At 49.4% G+C, this 20,314-nt stretch overlaps 1 protein-coding gene across 2 annotated transcripts in view; it reads left to right on the forward strand.

Moving 5' to 3' along the window:
* The window catches only part of LOC144781052 (uncharacterized), a 102,641-nt gene that overhangs the window by 20,687 nt on the left and 61,640 nt on the right, over window positions 1–20,314 (forward strand). The window contains exon 2 of one of the 2 annotated variants that reach the window (XM_078659678.1): window positions 16,591–16,782. In XM_078659678.1, the coding sequence (XP_078515804.1) occupies window positions 16,621–16,782 (162 nt within the window). In that variant the 5' untranslated portion in view covers window positions 16,591–16,620. The remainder of the gene's footprint in view (window positions 1–16,590; window positions 16,783–20,314) is intronic. The other variant, XM_078659677.1, reaches the window with a different exon arrangement.

Genomic DNA, 20,314 nt, shown 5'->3' on the forward strand with positions numbered 1-20,314 from the left:
CTCTAGGTTCCATTGGCCTGCGCTTTCTGATTCCACATTCTTGTCAAGCATCCAACTCCGATCTTAGTGTTTCAAGTGTCTTCTTCTGAACTAAACAGCATGCATTTCCCCTTCTGCTCTGCATCAATGGACTATGAGTCAAGACAGCTTGATTCCATGGGCAGAAAAGTCTTCGCCTTGGGCAGCTTGGCTATGCATCCACATATTGTGTAGCATTGCGATGCTAGTTCTAGTTAGCCTTCCAGGTCGAAACAAGATGCCAGTATCTGAACTTCTAAGAGACTGGTTGCCTCTAAATACATTTCTAAATGCAGCATAGACCCTGCTGGCATGGTGGCCCATTAAATGGCCAAACAGTTGACATCCACATTCAGACATGGATGGTCACCACCGTTTTTTCTGGGTACCTCCTGGCTCCTATAATGGACATGCCCTTTGAGGGGCTATTGCTGCTTCCCCAATAGACAGCCCTTCGAGCAACATCAAGCTTTCCAGCTAGCTCAGACCTTCTTACATTCGACTGCTCCTTTTACTGTAGAGGTGGACCTAGAAGATGGCCAAAACATCAGCTGTGGTCCCTCCACTATCTGGTGGGTAAGGATCCCAAATTTTGTGGCCAACTGGGGGCCCATTAAGAGTTTCTGGTTATTCAAGCTCGCCTGCAAGAGCTGCATCCTTCCTTTTCTGGCTCGAACGCCTCATCTTTTGCAAAGAAGTGCAGCCCAGCATATGTCTTCATATTGAACGGGAATTTGGTATCCTGTTATTTGTCAAAGAATGCCTCAGAATTCATGTTCATAGAAAAGAGAGGCACATTCATTTTTTTTTAACACGTTTGTTTACTGTATATTTTGCAAACATATAGTCAACATAAATGCAACCGTCAATCACATGATTTCAAGCTTGTCTATCATCGGGTAAATGTGTAGTTGCTGTTAATACAACCTTGCGAGAAGCTATAGAACATGAAGAACAATATTAGAAACGATATGTCTCTTTCTTCACAGTGGAGGCAAATGGGGTCTAATAGGCCGTTACGAGGTAGGTAACATAAAAGTGAATTTGGGGGCGGGGAGACCATGAAATAGAGGCGGGGCTGGTGATCATGGGTCTCAAGTAGGATGGGGAGGCTTTTAGCTTGCTTCATGTACATGCACAGGAATTTAATTTTAATAAATGGGCTCCTGTCAGCGGTTAAAAACAAGGCAGGGTGGATGTGATGGTGGCGAATTACGACCTCCTACATCCGGTGTTGGTCGACATGTTTCAGCCAGTGCCTTCTTTTAAATCTGGCTTTCCTCAGGACCGTATATAAGTGTTGGTGCAAGTTAAAAATTACATAGTTAAGTGAGTGTAGCAGACTATGTGTCGTACTCACTAAGGTGCTATAGTTGTTTCAAGGGCGGGATTCCCTCCTCAAGCATACCTGGACATACAACATTTATGACAGAGACACAACATAAATAGAGACAGTTTAGCATGTTGCACAAGTCACATAAAGTACTATAAAATTGCCGTTTATAAGTGCTGCGTGTAGGTGCTTACAAGCGGCAAAGGTGTAACAGTACTGGTGGTACGGTTAGTGGTGATAATCGGTTTCTAAATGTCGTGGTGATGCTAGAAAACGAACAGCTCACACACATTATGTGGAGAAAAAAGCGGGGGTCGTAAGGGTAAGTAATCTCACGCTGACGATTGGCCTGCGGTGCTTCCAGGAGTGGGTCGGCAAAGGAAATGACCCTGGAATACAAACGTGGGACCACTGGTTTGAGAGGGACCTGTATGGGAAGAAACGCTTACCAGGGCGTAGTGTAGGTAGAGCAGCGCACTCACAACAGTCTTGGTCAGGACCTGCGGGGTACCTGTGTGCCATCCTCGTACTCCAGGACCTGTTTTGAGCTTGCGGTCTGCTTTTATGAGGGATTCAATTGCCTGCACCTGTGTGGGAATAGCAATGGAGGAGAGACTCGCCAGGTGGTGTGAGAGCTGCGCATGCGTGTGGCTGAGACGGCCGAAGATGTTCGCGCATGCGCGGTTAAGCCGCGTGTCTTATTGGCAGAGCGGGAGGTTCGGGAAACTAAGGCTAGGGCAGCCAAAGGTTCTCGTGTCCCAATGGCTCAGTGTGAGAGCCGGGTGCGCAAGGGATGAGTTGGATTTGCCAATGCATTGAAAATGTTAAAGTAAAATAAAATAATGACGTTCAGACTGGAAACGGGGGCAAGAGGTCATGACGTGCTGACTCGTTGGGTCCAGGTTTTACCAGGTTTCAGATCCAGTGTTTTAGTGTGCTTGGTAAGATGGCACACACTGCAATCATTGCACGGGTAATGACCAGTCACTCTTGGTAGCCCCCATGTGTTATGGATTGTGTTCACTTCAACTCTGGTCTGTAGTCTAGGACGAGTTGAGACCAGTTGGTCCTTGAGGTTGTTGGCTCTCTTGTACGCAAAACGTGGTTTGTCCCATTCTCTGTTTCCGGAATTGATGATCCTCCAGTTTTTTGGATAATCTTCGCTACCTGGTTAGAGGCCAGGGAAGACACAGCTTGGCAGTTCGGGCTGGACTGTTCCCATAAGGCACAGGGTCAGACTGATTTGCATATAGCCATGTCTGAACTGGGGTGGCAGAGTGGGCTAAAGAACGGTGATGGATTAAACCCAGATCTTTTGACTGGGTGTGAGTGTTTGATTGATTCAGATGCTCCGTCCATCACCACCCCCTTTTGTAACGCTTTTGGCCACCATAAGTGTGGCAGGGTATGCTCAGACGTGAGTCCCTTGCTCACTTTGCCACTGGATTCAAGCAAGCCTGGCTGAAGACGGCTGGAATGCCAGAAACCGGTCCTCGGAAGCTTGTTTCCGGTCCAGGGAAGACATGGCTTGGCAGTTCGGGCTGGACTGTTCCCATAAGGCACAGGGTCAGACTGATTTGCATATAGCCATGTCTGAACTGGGGTGGCAGAGTGGGCTAAAGAACGGTGATGGATTAAACCCAGATCTTTTGACTGGGTGTGAGTGTTTGATTGATTCCGATGCTCCGTCCATCACCACCCCCTTTTGTACCGCTGTAATCAGGCGTCGAAGCACACCCGGGACACATTAGGTGTCACTGGGTGGGCCCGATGATGAAGCATGCCACCAACTAGGTTGGTGGGTGAGGGCTTCATGAAGACACCCAACCGGTGCCACTGGACATGACTTTTCAGAGTTCCATACAAGTCACAAGTAGCTAGTGTTCTAGGTTAGACAGGACACGGGGCTTCCAGCATGATGTGACCTGGATTTTAGCTATGATGAGGGCTGGGTTTAGAAACTGCGTCTTCACTTCGCTATTGCATGGTTGTGCGTAAATGCCCAGGGCTCCTGCCTCCCAAGTGGATATGCCGGGTATCCCTGTGTCCTGCTCCATGCTGGAGAGTAGCGTGGTCTAATATTGCCGAAGTTGAGCACACTCCAGAGGATGTGGCGCAGGTCTGCCACAGAAGATTGACACCTGGTGTAAGTATTTGTCGCAGTAGGAAATATTCGAGTCAGCCGGCTTGGGGAGAGATACGCCTAGAGTAAAATGTAGAATTGGGGTAATTTTAGCCTGGTGTTGCGGGACAGTTTACAGGGTTATATCAGGGCCTTTTCCCATTCTTTGTCATTGAGCGGTCTTGCAAATTCGGTTTCCCAGGCGTTTCACATGGGGAGTAATGGTGTTCCGGTGCGTGCCATGAGGGCCTTATTGAGCCAACAGATCAGCCTCCGAACATCCCCCAATGTGTTCACCGCTTGTACAAGTTGATGTATTTCCAGTTCAGTATCATGTGCTGTTTATAGATCCTCTAGGGTCCCACTCAGTGTCACATATAGGAGAAACTGGCCTTTGAGGAGGGCATAGTGTTCAATTAGTGCCTCAAACAATAGTATATCTCTATTCTGAAAGAGATCTCCTACACAGGACACACCCGACTCCTCCCAAGAGAGGGCACACAAGTTTAGTTCCTTTTCTTTCTTGGTCCACAAGAAGGACGTGGGTCTCAAACCCACCCTGGACCCAAAACTCTCTTGATTTTCTTTAAGACAAGTTTAAAATTCTGTCTCTGAATCATGTCCTTCTGGCCCAGAAAGCACTGACTCAAATCACAGGCGTTACCTCTGTTTCCCACTACCAATTCTCAGTTTTACAATTCGGTCTTAAAACGACTATATGAGTTTTCACCAAAGTGCTGGAGGCTCTGTTGGCCTTACTCAGGAGGGAGAAAAGTCCATTTATTTTCAGACTTGGAGGGATGGCGTTGAAGGCAGGGCCACACCACAGCACACCCTCACCCGACTTAATCACATGAGCTTCTCCATTAACCAGGCTAAGTTCCCATCTTGTACCTACACAGAGTTTGGGCTTCAATGAAGCAGTCTTGGGCAAAACCTACTTGAGCACTTTCCTCTTCTGAGGATCTTGGATAATCGGGATATGATTGCCATGTGTCAGGGTCTAAATCCAGTTCTTCCAGCCCTTTAACTGCTGGAGCTTGACTGCATTGTGCTTAGATTAGATGGTGGTAGGGGGTGTAGTACCTTCAGTGGTGTCTCAGGAGGAAGTGACTCCAACACACTGCTTATGTGGAGATCTTCTGATCTGTCACACTGGACCTCCGCTGGTGCTATGTGCCACTTCAAGCTTATACTGAGTTGTCCCTTCGGTCCTGTGAATTTGCAGGCAACCAGTTTAATTCATGCGTTCTCATTGTGATGGAGCCCTCATCTAGGGGCAATAACTGTGCTAGGTTATTGGCCCCAGTCCGAACAGTGCATACACACTAGTGTCTTTGGTTGAAGCAGTTCCTTTACCACTGAAGGTGTTGCTTTCCTCCCTCCCCTTAAGGGAATGTTGTGCAGGTTCTGTCTGACGTGTGTGACATAGGTTCTTGAACTCGATGTTGGGCAGTCTTGTGGCAGTGGGCTCTGTATCTGGGTATTTTTTATCGCCGGCGGCCCATCTGACTGGCACACTGAATGTCAGACCTCTGCATCACCTGCCTTGTGGTTCCCTGGGCAGTGCCTTCTAGCTCCCAGGTCTCGGGTCTGCTTTAGAATGACGACTATAAAAGATTCTCATTGATCTGTACTGGGCAAGGAGAATTTCTTATGTTGATTTGCTAAAACACAGCATTCAGCCCCCTTCCACACATATTAGATCTGCTTTCACAACAGCAACATAGTTGGGCCTCAGTCCCTGCCCTCAGACCCTTCATCTACAGGGACGGATATTGAGTGGTGGCGATTGGAGGTTTGCCTGACACCTATAAGCGTTGGATGTCATCTTGGTTGCCCAGAAACTAGGTACCAAGAACCAAGTGAGTCTGTGAGGGAGACTGGGTTACCTTTGATTATGGGTGCAAGTCCACAGTTTTCAACACACACAGAGCTCGCCTTCCTGACATTTCTGTGAGTGTTAAACTGCAGATTCTCATTGAAGCACCGAAGTGTGCTACAGTCTAGAAACTGTATATGTTGTTGAGGCATTGTTGTAGGGCAGAAGAAGGCACTGTCTTTTACATATATAACACTTTCCTTTGAAATGGAGGCAAAATGCCATCATGCAGTTTACTGATAAATCTATATATGCACAGATACTAATGTGTGGAAATGTGATTTCAGAAAATATGTATAATTTGAACATCACCAAGTAAAGTGTCTTGATTGTTTTGATCCTATTAAAACTCTGTTTCCAGTTTATTTACAGATATTTAAAAGTTGTTGTATGTTACAAACAAACTGACCGCTTCCATCCTTTGTTTTCACACCCCCACGAAAATTTGGGAAAACATGGTGCATTCTACAACACATTTATCATTATATATCAATTGTATTAACTTCTAAAGCACAGTTAATGATGACCTTACTGTGTACCAGGATACAACAATCTTTGATGGGGCTCTTCAATATTTCCCTCACTATCACCCTCCAACAGTGCCTCTCCTCTCTCCACAGCCCCTTTCTCACATGTATTTCATTTGTTTTCTAGCCCTTCTCTTACCAGTATAAGATGTCAGAGTACCTTACATCACACACACATACCGAGACAATGAATCATACATGTGTAAATCAGTGAACAGAACATGTTACATAAGGCAAAGACTGCTTGGTTTGAAGAAGCACAAACTCAGGATTCCAAACATAACACTGTGGTTAGGGTTAACTTTAATGATGAGAATTTATTCCTACCCTAACACACCTTTTTTAGCAACATCAGGATAATGAAAGACTGGGAAGGAAACCTAACTTTGTAACCTGTACATGCTGCTTGCATGCTGCTCTTTGATGGCAGTTCATAGCTCACTGTGCTAGATTACGTATGTAACTTATGAACTGCACAGTAACAAAAGAATCTCAGTGACAAAAGCAGTAACCCACTGAGCCCTGCACATAAAATACTGTTCTTTGATAGTACACATTCTTTACAGCAGGCATATTAAACCTCTGTGCTACCTTAGATGATTCAAAACTCCCATCTTGCTCCATCAGGTACATCAGTCACCAGACACTGGTGAACCACACCTGAATATAAGTGAGGCTACTTTTATTGTTGCAACAAAACTGCTTGATATACAAGGAACTTTGCAGTGCCAGCCCCCAGTAACAACCTTCTCCCCACCTTTCCAGCCTCCCAGGGAAACGCCTGATGCCCGGTCCGGCCATTCCGTCCTTGCTACCACCCTCCATGGTGCCCCTCATCTTCACATAGACCCTATGTCATGTGTAGTCAATTTCATTTATAGTGCTACTCATCCCAAGTATGTAGGGCAGGGTGTTGGAGTGTGTTACACCACACACATATTATATAGAGACTATGACTCCTATAAATGTGAAAATCAATGTATAGGAAAAGTTACTTAGGATAATAGGGGCTATAAGGTGTAATCATTCTTCCATCCATCATTAAGTCTGTCACCATTCATTCTGTCCTACCATCTGTGTGCCCATCCATATTCAACCATTTGCAAACCTATCCATCATGTATCCTTCTACCCATCATTTCACTCATCTATCCCTCCACACATCCATCCATCATCCATCCATCCACACACTCATCCATCCACTCTTCCATCCACTCTTCCACCCATCCATCCATTTACTCATCCATCCAGCCATTTACCCTTTCTCCCATCCAGCCATCCTTTCACTTACTCATCCATCCACCCAGTCACTCACCCTTCCACCCATTCACTCTTTCAGTCATCCATTAATCCTCCCTTTCTCTCTCCATCGACCCTTTCACTTAGCCATCCATCCTTCCATCTACCCTCCCTTTCACTCTCATCCAAACTTACATCCACCCTTTCACTCATCAATTCATCAATCCATCCATCAGTTCACTCATCCACCCACCCATTTGCTCGTCCATCATCCACCCTTTCACTCATCCATCCCACCGTATACCATCCATCTACCCTCCCACCCATACAATCCATCTATTTACCTTTTCTCTTATCCAGCCTTCCACTCACTCATTCATCCATCCATCCATCCTTTCTTTCATTATCCATCCATTCACCCTTTCACCAATCCAACCAGCCATCCGCCCATCGCTTCAATTACTCACTCACCCACCTTTTCATATTAATTATGAGCTGAGCCCTTGTCTGCAGAGTTGCAGACAGAAGAGGCTCATCAAGAACCTCACCCCTGCTGTAGTTCCTAAAGCAAGAGGTGGGGTGGGGGAGTGTTCACTATGCCCTGCACATGGGGGCGTGGCTTGCCGCTTGAAGATGGTGGTCGCAGCTTGAGCGAGCTCCGGCCAGCCCGCTACTTATCCTGTGGTTATCCTGCCTCTGCCCTGCTTTCAGGCGCCCGTTACCAGTGTACGGGGTCTGGGGCTGCCTGTCGGCGATCCGGTGACCTGAGCGGAGCTCCCGGAGCCGGGGACGCGACGCGGACCGACGTGCCACTTGGAGGCCTGCGCCAGTGAGGTGGAGCCGGGGACCTAGAGTTTCACGCCCCTGGACCTGGACACCTACCGGGCGGCCTGGGGTCGCGGAAGACAACCGGCGACCGGGACCCGCTGGAGGCGCCTGCTGACGGGCGCTCACCTGTACCCCTGCCTGGGTTTAGGAGGGCCATCGCTGGCCCCAACTCAGCGGAGAGTGGCGCGCTGACCGAGGAGTCCCTGTCACAGCACCGGCCATTGTGGGCGGCCTGGGCGCCCGGCGGGATCCCCGGCCTCGCGTGCGCGAGCGGCTGACCTGCGGTGCGGGCTGCTCGGCCTCTGCCGCCCACGCGAGCCGGCTTGGCGGCAAAACCGCAAGGACCTTGTCGGACGGACGCGGGCCATCCCGCGGTGGCGCAGGGGCAGCGGCAGCTGGTGGGACCCCCCAGAGAACTGATCGGACCAGCGCTGGTGCTGGCGGGGGCTCTGAGATCCGCGGCCTACCCCCAGGAGGGGGCATTTGCTGATTGGTGACGTTCCCCCCCGCTCCTCCTGCCTGCCTTACTCGGTGGATGCCCCGGGGCTCCGACACTGGGGGGGCCACTGAGGTATCTCGGCCAGGAACGCTCTGCTGGGCGCTGTAGGCTTGGGGGCTGATCCACTGGGGAATCCTCTGCACTGAGTGCCTTGACCCCCGGGACTGGTGCTGGCTGGCTATATACTGGGACTGGCCCCCCTTTGCTCTGAGACACGGCTTGCCCGCCTGGAGGGGATACACATGCTATGATCGCCTGAACCCCTGGCTGGAGAGTGCTAGGACCGGAACCCCCTGGGCTGCGGTGAGGAGCTACCGGGAACCCTTCTGCGCACTTTGTGCCCTCCGGGAGGAGGGGAGTAGTGGGGCCCTGTGAGCCATGGGGCGCCGCCAGAAGCCCCCGACGGACGTGGAGGAGGGGGCAGCGAGCAGCCAGAGCTCTGCCGTGAGTGAGGGTCCGACGCCGGGCCTACCTCAAGGCCAACTGGAGCAGATTCTACAGGCCATCGCAGACACCAGGGAGGCCCTGCGTCTGGATATCAGCCAAGTGTCCACGAGCCTGGGACTTTTGAGAGCGGACCTCGGCAAGCTAGCGGACCGGGTCAAGCAGACTGAAGGCCGTCTGGACGCGCTGGAACCAAAGACCAAGGCGAACGAGGTTGCCATAGGGGAGCTGCAGCACAGGGTACACCTACTGGAGCAAAGAGCGGAAGACGCGGAAGGGCGCAATCGCCGCAACAACATCCGCGTGGTTGGCCTGCCGGAGAAAATCGAAGGGACAGACATGGTAGGCTACCTGGAGCCCTGGCTGCGCAGCGTGGTGGCGCCAGAGGGCCTGACCCAGTTTTACACGTTGGAGCGCGCCCATCGGGTGCCAGCTCGACCCCCAGCGGAGGGCAGGCCACCACGTCCAGTGGTAGCGCGCTTGTTGCACTTCAGGGACCGTGATCTTATCCTGCAGAGGGCGAGAGCACTGGGGCCCTACCGGGTGGACAACGCTCAGGTCTCTATATACCCGGATTACTCCCTAGAGGTGCAGAGGCAACGCTCCACATTTCTGGCGGTCAAGAGAGCATTACGGGAGGAGGGCATCCGCTACTCGCTTCTGTTTCCTGCGCGTCTGAGGATTATGATGGATGGTAAATCCTCTTTCTATGACTCTCCAGATGACGTGTGGGACTGGCTGGAGCTCTATAAAGCTGGGACGGATGGTCCCCCTGCACCTGACAAACAGCGGAGGAAGCCGCAGCAATCCAGGCGATCCCGGAGACCCAGGAAGCGACCGCCGAAAGCTGGAACACCCTCTGTCTCGCAAACCGAGTTAGAACGCAGGGAGGCCCTTCGGGCGGTTTCAAACATCTCCAGGGCGGTGGCGGTGCTCTCTGCAGCGGAGACGGGCTCCCGAAAGGGCTCGGAGGAAGCAGTGTCGGAGGAGTCGAGTGTTGGTGATAAGGGACCACCTTCGGTCACGCCTGGGACGGCTGATGGTTTATTGGATGAGTGACCTTCGGGACCTGTCCTGCTGGTACCGTATTTGCCGTGGGACACTTGGTTGGGACTGGGGCGGAGGCACGTGGCTCGGAGTGTTGGGTTGTTACGGGGTGGTGGGGGGATTCCCTCCCGCTGCTGGTGATCTAGACCACTACGGTAGCGGAGATGTGGGGCATCGAGGGCACGATAGGGAGGGCTGGCCAGGGGACACGGTTCGCTCACGACCTATTGGAGGTAGCGACAAGCCGCCCCTCTTCCTCACACCTACTGTGGGACTCTGGTAGTTGCCGGAGACGGTTCAACTGAGGTTATTGACATTTGGATGGGACTCTGCTGTTTAGGGCCTGTTCTGGGGATGGGTGGGTCATGGGGTTGTTGGGCGGTGTTCTGGGGTTGGATTGGGGGTGATGTCAGTGTGTCCAGACTCTGGGCTATCGACGAAGCTACTTTTACTGTTGTGAATGGGGGCCATACCTGACCTCAAATGTGTGACCTGGAATGTACGGGGACTGAACTCCATGCTGAAGCGCCACAAGGTACATGCTTATCTTGTTCGTAGGGGGGTACACATAGCCTTTCTGCAGGAGACGCATGTTGACCACCGTGAAGGGCGGGCTTTACAGCGCAGGTGGCGGGGTCAGCTGTTTCACACGAGCTACTCGGCCTTTGCGAGAGGGGTCTTGATCTGGGTGCGGGCGGGGGTCCCCTTTCAGCCACTGCAGACGGTGCTTGACCCTGAGGGGAGGTTCGTAGCTGTACAGGGCCGTTTGGACGGGAGGGATGTAACACTCTGTTGTATATACGCCCCCAATGTAGACCAACCTGCCTTTTTTGCGCGCCTTTCGGGGAAACTGGCGTCAGTATTAGCCAATGCAGTCATACTAGGGGGGGACTTTAATTCGGTCCTTGATGTGGGGATGGATAGGTCTCACCCTCCACTGGCGCAGGCAGCGGCGCACAGGCTAGCGCAAGTAGGCGAGCGTGGCAGAGTGGCTGGGGCCTGGTTGATGCGTGGCGTACCCAACACCCAACGGAGAAAGACTTCTCGTTCTATTCCCCTCCGCACGAGCTTCATGTTCGCCTTGACAGCATTCTCTGCACGCCAGATGTTCAGTGCCTGGTCCGTCACAGTGAGTACCTGGCCAAAACAATTTCTGACCATAACCCTTGTCTGGTAACGTTCCACTGGACGCGGCAACGCCAAGCTGTACCGACATGGCGATTGAACCCGCTGGCGCTTGAGGACACGGTATTTCGAACAGAAGTAGGCATCGGGGTGGAGGGCTACTTTGGCGATAACGCGGGCACGGCTTCTAGTAGAGCGCTGGAATGGGACGCCTTTAAGGCGGTGGTTCGGGGTCTATGCATATCAGCCACGGCGGGAGTCCGGAAAACTCTCTTACGGGACCTCACGAAGAGCGAGGATCGCTTGCGCGAGGAGGAGAAGCGCTTCCACGCAGCCCCGGAGGCTCGCGAGGCGGTTTCATCGGCGCGGGAGGACGTGGCGGCAGTGATGGAGAAGCTGCGCTGCTTTGATTATAAAGAGTTCCTGATTCGAGCTCATGCTGAGCGCGACAAAGTGGGTTCACTTCTAGCTTGGCTGGCCTCTCCAGGAACTCGTGGCACCCCGATTGTGGCTATCTCTACACCGGAAGGGACTGAGGTTTACTCCCAATCGGAGATCAATGGCCAGTTTTTCACATACTACGCGCACCTTTATAAGAGTGCGAAACCATGTATGCTAGAGGACTTGGATGAGTTCCTCCGGGTGGCGCAGCTCCCCCGACTAGACCCTGACCACGTGGCCACACTGGGCGGAGACATCTCTGAAGGTGAGATTCGGGTGGCCATTAAACAGATGGCTCGCCGGAAGACTCCCGGTACAGCTGGGATACCGATCGAGTTTTATGCAGCTTACGCTGACGTGTTGGTGCCGCGCTTGCTTGTGGTGTACCGAGAGGCGTGGGACACGGGGACTCTCCCCTCGTCGACCCGGGAAGCTTTGGTGATTCCCTTACTGAAGCGGGACGGCGACGCCACCTCACGCTCGGCCTACAGACCCTTATCAATGCTCACAACGGACTATAAGATATTGAGCAGGATTCTTGCGACGCGATTGCTGCCCCACATGCGAGCATTGGTGCACCGGGACCAGGCAGGGTTTATCCCCCAGCGCACTACCGCTACCTGTGTGCGACGACTGCTTCGGGTCATGGAGGGCTATGTTGACGGTCTGCCGGGACCCGCTGTTCTGTCAACTGATATTGAGAAAGCATTTGACAGCGTCGAATGGCCGTACTTGCTTCGCGTACTGGAGACCTTCGGCCTGGGTGAGCGATATGTGAAATGGACCTCCTTACTCTATGCTGCGGCCACGGCCCGAGTCAAGACCGGGGCCACTATTTCGGCCCCTTACAGGGTAGAACGTGGAACCAGACAGGGCTGCTCCTTGTCCCCTCTCCTGTTTGCGTTAGCTATAGAGCCATTGGCAGCTCACGCCCGTCTGGGCCAGGCATATGAGGGCTTACAACTAAGAGGCGACACTCACTATATTTCCCTTTACGCTGACGATTGCCTACTGTTTCTGGCTGATGCGGACGCCGCCCTACGCGGGGCTAAACGCCTGCTGTCGGATTTCGGCCACCTTTCGGGACTAAGGGTCAATTGGAAGAAGTCATGCCTCTTCCCGCTAGGGCCAGGAGCGGACGACTCCCAACCAGAGGACGAGCTGCGGTGGGAATATCACTGCCTCCCGTATCTAGGTACGCGTATATACCGGTCCCAATTGGACCTCTTGGAGGGTAACATCGAGAGAGCGATCCGGAACCTGCGAGGCTGTATGGGGTTCTGGCGGACGCTCCCGCTGGCGATCGCGGGGCGAGTGGCGTTACTCAAAATGGTGGCGCTGCCCCGCCTCTTATATTTGTTTCGCACTCTACCAGTCTGGATCCCGGCTTCTGTGTTCGCCAGATTGCGATCCTTGATCACCGAGTTCCTTTGGGGTGCGGGCAGGAGGCGAGTAGCGCTGACCACACTGATGCGCCCTAGATCGGACGGGGGACTAGCCGCCCCTGACTTTGAATGGTACTATTTAGCGGCCCAGCTGCAATGGCTTACTCAGGAAGTGGCTCTTGAATTCAGAGGCCCGGAAGGGACTGCAGGCGGCTTCCTTCCGAGACATATCATGTCCTTCATTATACTGGCCCAGAAACTGGACCTTTCCCTACTCTCCAGCGAGGAACGGACGATCCGCAATTGCTGGCTGCGATGTCATAGACGAGCCGGCGTCGCTCGCCCATATGCCCCGGAAATCCCACTGGGGATGTGCACTGCCTTCCCGCATGGAGGGGATTGGTCAGCATTGGCGACCTGGGAGGACCTAGGCCTGCAAATGGTCGGTGATCTGTACAAGGAGGGATCGCTGCTGTCATTCCAGGAGCTGCGTGACGTCTACGACCTCCCGAGGGGGGATTACCTGTTGCACGCCTCGCTCGTAGCTAGCATCCAGCACCACTGGAGGAAGGGCCTCTCTGAACCGCCGACGTCTGAGAGTTGTCAGTATGTGGTTATGGCGGCTGGTACTTACAAGGCCGTCACCTGTCTGTACCGGAGGCTGTCGTCAGCGACGTTGCAGCCCCTGGACGGACTGAGAGCCAAATGGGAAACGGATATTGGTCGACCGATTCCCGACACGACTTGGCCGCAGCTTTTGCGGCGTGCATGGAAAGGCACGAGGAATGCCAGGTTCCAGATGATCCAATTTTTCTCTCTTCACCGGGCTTACCTGACACCGGTCAAGATTTCGCAGTACTTTGAGGGCGCGTCCTCGCTCTGCCCTAGATGTGGAGTGGAGGAGGCGGATTTTGCCCATATGTTCTGGGCGTGTGTGAAGCTGACCGATTACTGGGAGGCGGTGATGGCCTGCCTGAATGCTGTCACGCATCGGAATATTGGAGCAGATATGGGCGTTTGCTTGCTATTGTGGTTCCCTCATACCCCCCGCACCCGCGTCACCAGCAAATTCATTGATTTGGGCCTGATATTGGCCAAACGGGAAATTACCATGCACTGGAAATCCAGCCAGGGCCCCAGCTACTTGCGCTGGCGATCTACACTGGAGAGGTGGGCTAAGGCAGAGGGCGCACTGCAGCTGCAACAGGCCAGGCGACTGGATACTGACAAGGCACTGGACACAGCCAGAGCATGGGAGGCCCTTGTGGCCGAGCTGCGACTCCCTGAGGGCGACCGGGAGGAGGATAGTGAGGCGCCGACGCCATAGGGGGCTGTAGGGGTGAGGTTCCCTGTTCCGGATACAACACACACCTGCCATGAATAACGACAAAGTTTGTGAGGGTTAAGGACCCCCACTGGGAAGCATCATCTACCTCCCCCTTCAAATGTCCGGAAGGAGGGCGGGATTGTGGAGCATTAGCTGTTGAACAGAGGACACTGGCACACTGACTAGGGGGGTGGGATCCAGGGAGGGATCGGTTGTGGGATTGTTTCTCTAAATGGTGTGTTTTCAGAAAAGACTCATCTTCCTACACACTTCAGTGTGCATGTAAACAATGACCGTTATCTTGAATGTCTTTATCTGAAATGCCAATAAAAATTGTTTTTGCACTATGCCCTGCACATGGCAGTCTGAAAACTTGGAAGTCATGCATGATGCACAGTGCCAGAACATAAGGCATCTGTGACATGGTGTTGTTTCCAAGACTTTACGTTAGTTGAAAAAACTTCGGGGTCTCTCCAAATAGCATGTCCCATGTAATTAAGGGTGTGGCTTAAAATGGGGTTGCTAAAATTGTGCTTAGCATAGTGTGCTGCCCGACTGGTATTCTGCTACTTCTGTCATTGTATACAGATATATAACAGAATAAGTAACGTTACACCTACAACAAGACAGACTATTGGCTTTGTCAATTTTTTGTTGTTGCATAAAATAAAATAAAAAGCAACCATGGCTTCGTTGAAAATAATATTGAAAATGCATCAGTTCTAAAATAATGAGACTGTGAAAGACCTATAACACCTTCCTTTTAACTTCTTTCACCGTCTTCTTTTGATGAACTGGATTCTCACGTAGCAGCATTTGCGTTTTTGTACATTTCTTCCATCTGACAGAGTCTTTGTAGGGTGAACCTCTCTTTGTGCGAACCGGGAAGGCATATTGATCTCTGGCGGTTCGTTCTGAGAAGCTATATGGTTCTATAGCTGTCTACAGTTATAGTCAATATTTTGCGATTTCCGTGCTAAGAATGTGCCCCTGACGAAGGGACGAGGGCCCAAAAATGCATTTGGTCTATGTTGATCACATTGATTAGCACTGATAATTGAGTGACCTTCATAATTATGATGTTCTGATTATGTATTGTTTAAGTGTACAATTTGACAACCACTGGGAATTGTCATATATGATTTTGAAAGAATGTATTTAAATAATGAGAATTAAGAAGAATCACTGTTGACATGTTTTGAAATGTATGTATGTATATCAAGCATAAGTTGTGCACATCTTTGTCCAAGAAGCCAGTTGGTGTCTGGCCCCATCTAAAAGGTACACTGTGTAAGGTAAACACAAGTATAGGTGTAGCACACAGATCGAAAAAAAATAGAATACGTTTTCTTAAATAGGAGTGCACGGCCTACCCACGAACTACTGGCCTAGACTGAGGCTGGAGGAGACCCACCACATGCTTTAACAGCCCAGACTGGCCCATTGTCATTCTGTATGTGACAATCATCAGCTGGCATACAGAATGACAATGGGCAGGTGGGGCTGCATTTGTGCTCAGAGAAAGAGTGCGAGGCGGCACCCAGCAGGGGGCTGAGGTTTTTCGCAGGTGAACAGTGCTGTTCCCTACAATGCCCAAAATTACGGATAAAAGGCGTCTGTAAAAAGTATCATCACGGACAACGGACGTGAGGTCCAAATTACGGACTGTCCGTGAAATTTATGGACGGTTGGTCACCCTAGGGAGGCCCCCATCTTTTTGCGTTACGCCACTGATGTCCGTACATCTTGTAATTGGAGTCACATGGGAACACCTGGTGGAGCTGGAGAACTGTTACTGAGGGACTTATTTTCCTGTTCCAGTCTGGCATCTGTAATCTATTTGTTAGGGGAGGAATCTTTGAGGAGATGCATTGTATCCACAGAAATAGATCATTACTGAAGCTAACTTGCTTTTAAATTAATTTTCATGAGAACTGACTGGATACTAATAGAAGAGAAATTGCATCAAACGCCGTTACCGGCAGGTGGTAGATTATTTCTAGGGGACTCATGATCGAGGGACAGGGGGGATAAGTGTTTGTATTAACCAAATGTGTAGACTCTATTAGTATGCATGATTGCTGTCAACATTGGAATGCTGCATTGCAGTTTATTTTATGTTAACATTTTGTCAATATCTGGAACCTTCCATACAAATGTACTGGGTGCAAGGTATGTTCAGGGCTTCAAAGTACAAAACTGGACATTATAGGGCAGAATTAGAATTAGATCTTCTTAACACTGTGCAGTTTAGCCCTGGAATTCATCATGGTTTACCTTTTTTTCTTAGAATAATCCTGGTCTATTTTTTATGCACATAAGCTGTCAGTTTATATACAGTTTGGCCTAATACACCTATATTTGTTTTGTAAAGCAGATAAACAAGTACCTGTGATTGGAATAAATGGCGGCTTACCATTGTTGTGTTCCATTCTGTACCAGCGACTCAAGATACAATGTAGGCAAGAACATTTCTTTTCATAGGATTCCAGCTGTCCATGTTGAACCTAAAAGGCACCAGGAATGGCTGAACAGGATTCGTCGCGATCCAGGGCCATATTTCAAGGTATTGCAAGTTACTTTTGAAATTCACATTTCAGAGAGAGGCAGAATTGCTCTGGTTGAATGTGTGTTGTGCAAGTCAAAATACATTAATTAGGTTTATGCTGTTATCATAAATAAATGTAACCAGACTTCAAGATTGAAAATAGAAAACATTATTCATTCCTTTCATCAATTTCTTATAGCTTAGCATATGGTATTCCAAAATACAAATCACTGTTGGTTGACAAAACTTGAAAACGTGTGTTTTTTGTTTACTAAGCATCTAATACTATAGTTTTAAAGTTTCACCCAGCTCATAAATATCAATTTATAATCAATGTAAGGCTGAACTGTTCAGCTGGCCTTGAGAGATCGCCTTTAACTTGCATACAGATGTCAGCAACTCACAAAGTAATCTTGCAGGGTCTGTGATGGCATTAGGTAATGTATACCTTCTCAACATCATTATCAGCACATCATGCTAACTAGTGGCATGCTGACTAGTTCGCAACTGAAAGATATGACAGGACAAAACACCAAGCAGTGATGTTAACTTCATCCAACCATTTGTGGTATGAAACAGCTCCTTTCTCAGGCCATTGTTGGAATTTGAAACTTCTTGGACCACCTTGTGGATTTGCCTGCACGTGATATTAGAAGAGAGAGCAAGTGGGGGGGTCACAAAGCTCATCACTAATGTATGTGTGAAGATGCTGTTGACAGGGTAGAGGTTTAAGAGAGGCTTACTGTACTTTAGCTGAACTTCCACAGCATGCTAAATTCAGTTAATGATAGACCGAAATGGGCTAAAAGCTCCTTGAAAAATGTGTTTCTCTTGCAGGGGAATTCCATGTATACGCATAAACAAAGAGATTCTATCAATGTGTGGTGATTTAAATTTTTGTATTTATTTTTGTGGGTGATGAAAAAGATAAACTCTCTCTTCGGGTGGTAAAGATGAGAGCACAATGTGCTTGTTAAAATACCCCTCACACACTAAAAAAATCCTTTAGTGTCATGCTTCATCATTGGGGTCTTCCCGTCCCTCTACGGGGCGGGGCGTGCTACGACCTGACGAACTACGCGGGAGCACTTGTAAGGTGACAGAGGCTATGTGACAGTGCAAGGTGAGTGGTGTCAGTGAAGTGTAGGGACCTATTAATGTGTGGGAATTAAAAAGCTAAAAATCCTCTGGCTAGTGGAAAAAAACAATTTATTCACTTCCCTAGCTGGGGACGTTAAGAAGGGGGTTTTGAGGTAGAGCAATTAGCTACTACCTGGTCTACATGTTTCGTAAGCAGTCCCCTACTGCTTACTCATCAGGACCTTCTAATGGCCCCTACTAGAAAATGCTCAGTTTCTAAGTATGATATGCCTACAGTCCTAAAAACTAGCAGTAAAAATCCACTGGTAGTTTTAGCTTCAGGGCATGAGCTGGCCCAAGGGAAGCAAGATCAAATGTATCAAAAAAGATGACCTAAATGTGGTCTCTGTAAAGAAAACGGGGAAAAAAGGGGGAAGAGAGAAAAGCACAAATTTATACAATTGTCACTGTAATTTGTCTTTTGGCACAACTTTTTATTAGCGCCACAAGTCCCACTTATCATTCATATTAGCCCGACTGATAAAGAATATACTTAAGACTTTATGGACAGAGAGATGGTTCAATCTGCCATCCCCTGAATGTTCGTTTTTTCTGCCCGAACATTGTGTAGCCCCATGAAATTAGGGCTGGTTACATCTCAACACAGACACACTCATAACTCGATGCACACATAGGCACCACACAGGGATAAAAACGAGGGACCCGATTTTTGCGTAATTCAATTCCAGTAATAGTATTAGAAACAATCATTAAAATCCCCATTGGGCAGACCCAGGTTTATGATAGATTACGATACATACTGCTGTGGCGCATGTTGTATGCCCCATGAGCTGACAGTTGGTAGGTATTCACCGCGGTAATCTGTAAGAGAGAAACCACGCCCTTAGCGTCAAAAAACACATACCTCTTTGCCCCTGTCTCGTAGGCCAAGTGTTTAAAGACCTTGGTCAAAGTCTATTACTCACAATGTCCGCATAAGTACACTGCCTTACTCCTACCCGTACTGCCGCTCTGGAGAGTAATCGCGTCTAGAGTTTAGTAATCATTTAAGCCCTACTAAGCGCCGTGGTCGCGTTAGGTGTCTGCTAGCAAGACTAGCGCGCTAACCTAAGATGGCCGCCGTAGATGGAACGAAGGGTGGTGCTTTTCCGGAAGTCTTTCTTCCGTGTCTACTTCGTTGCCAAGAATCATCAGCCCAAACAATCTTTATATATACGTTCGTTTGTCCTTATTGTTTATTATCATTCCCGGACAGCTGGTTCTGTGTCTGAAGTGACTGGCACTCGATCTAATATATAAATACAACGGACTGTTATGGAGGCTGGGTTGCCACTGTGGGGGGTTTGAGAATCTTATGCCCAGATTATGTCTCAGAATCACTAAATAATTCTAACGGTGTCTATAGTGTAAAGTCTGGCATTAGTGGACTTTGTCAGGGGCTGAGTAATAATTTAAATATATTCAAAAAAATTTATTAAAAAAGGGTGAGTTTCTCAGGTACTGAGGACTTGTGTATTAGGATAGATGAGCTTAGCAGCAGTATACAAATTTGCATGAAATACATTTTGCTTAATAGTTTCATTTTGGGAAATGGGTTTTTCCCTTGCCATAAGGGGGAGGGGGGGAGGGGGGTGAAAAACTCCCCAGTCAAGGCAGTGTAACTGTCTTTGGAGTGCATCTGTAATGGTATGATAAATCAAAAACAGATGTTTGTCCATAGCTGGGCTCTTGAGGGTGGGCCGAGTTTGTATTAATAACCCACGGGGAAGGGGGTACCTATCAATGGAGAGTGGGTGTACATGATCTACAGCTGACCCCACGGTATTTCATCGTTTAACCCATGCTTATTAGACTGGACACGAAAAACCCATCTTTGTTCTTTTTCCAGTAGATGTTTCTCGTTGTCAATCTGTTCTATCACCGTCCAGGCTATGTCCTCAGGTTTGTGCCCACTTTCCAGGAAGTGGTTCGTTAGTTTTGTACTTGACTTCTTGCATTTGATTGTACTCTTGTGCTCACCTATTCTTGTCTTTACAGCCCTGCTGGTCATGCCAATGTACTCAAGATTGCAGGGACAGGTGATTAGATAGACAACATTGGAACTGTTGCAGTTACTGAAGCTTCTCTGCTCCCATGTTGTCCCATTGTTGAAAGTTAGTGTTTTGCTCTTTTTGGTGAGGCAGCATACCTTGCATCCACCGCATGGGTAGTGTCCTTGTACAAAACTGGAGTTACCTTGGGTATTAACCTTGTTTTCCTTGGGTCTGGTGTGTACCAGTATATCTCTCACACTCTGTGCTCTTTTGTGTGAAAACATGGGTTTCGGAATTTCAAGACCTCCGCTATTGAGAATCTTCCAATTCTTATTTATGATCTTGGTTACTTGATCCGAGCTCGTGTTATACGTGGTGACACATATGGGTCTCTGTACTTCCACTTTTTTCACTTT

Source organism: Lissotriton helveticus, chromosome 9 (assembly GCF_964261635.1).
Source record: "Lissotriton helveticus chromosome 9, aLisHel1.1, whole genome shotgun sequence".
In the NCBI taxonomy this organism is placed as follows: domain Eukaryota; kingdom Metazoa; phylum Chordata; class Amphibia; order Caudata; family Salamandridae; genus Lissotriton; species Lissotriton helveticus.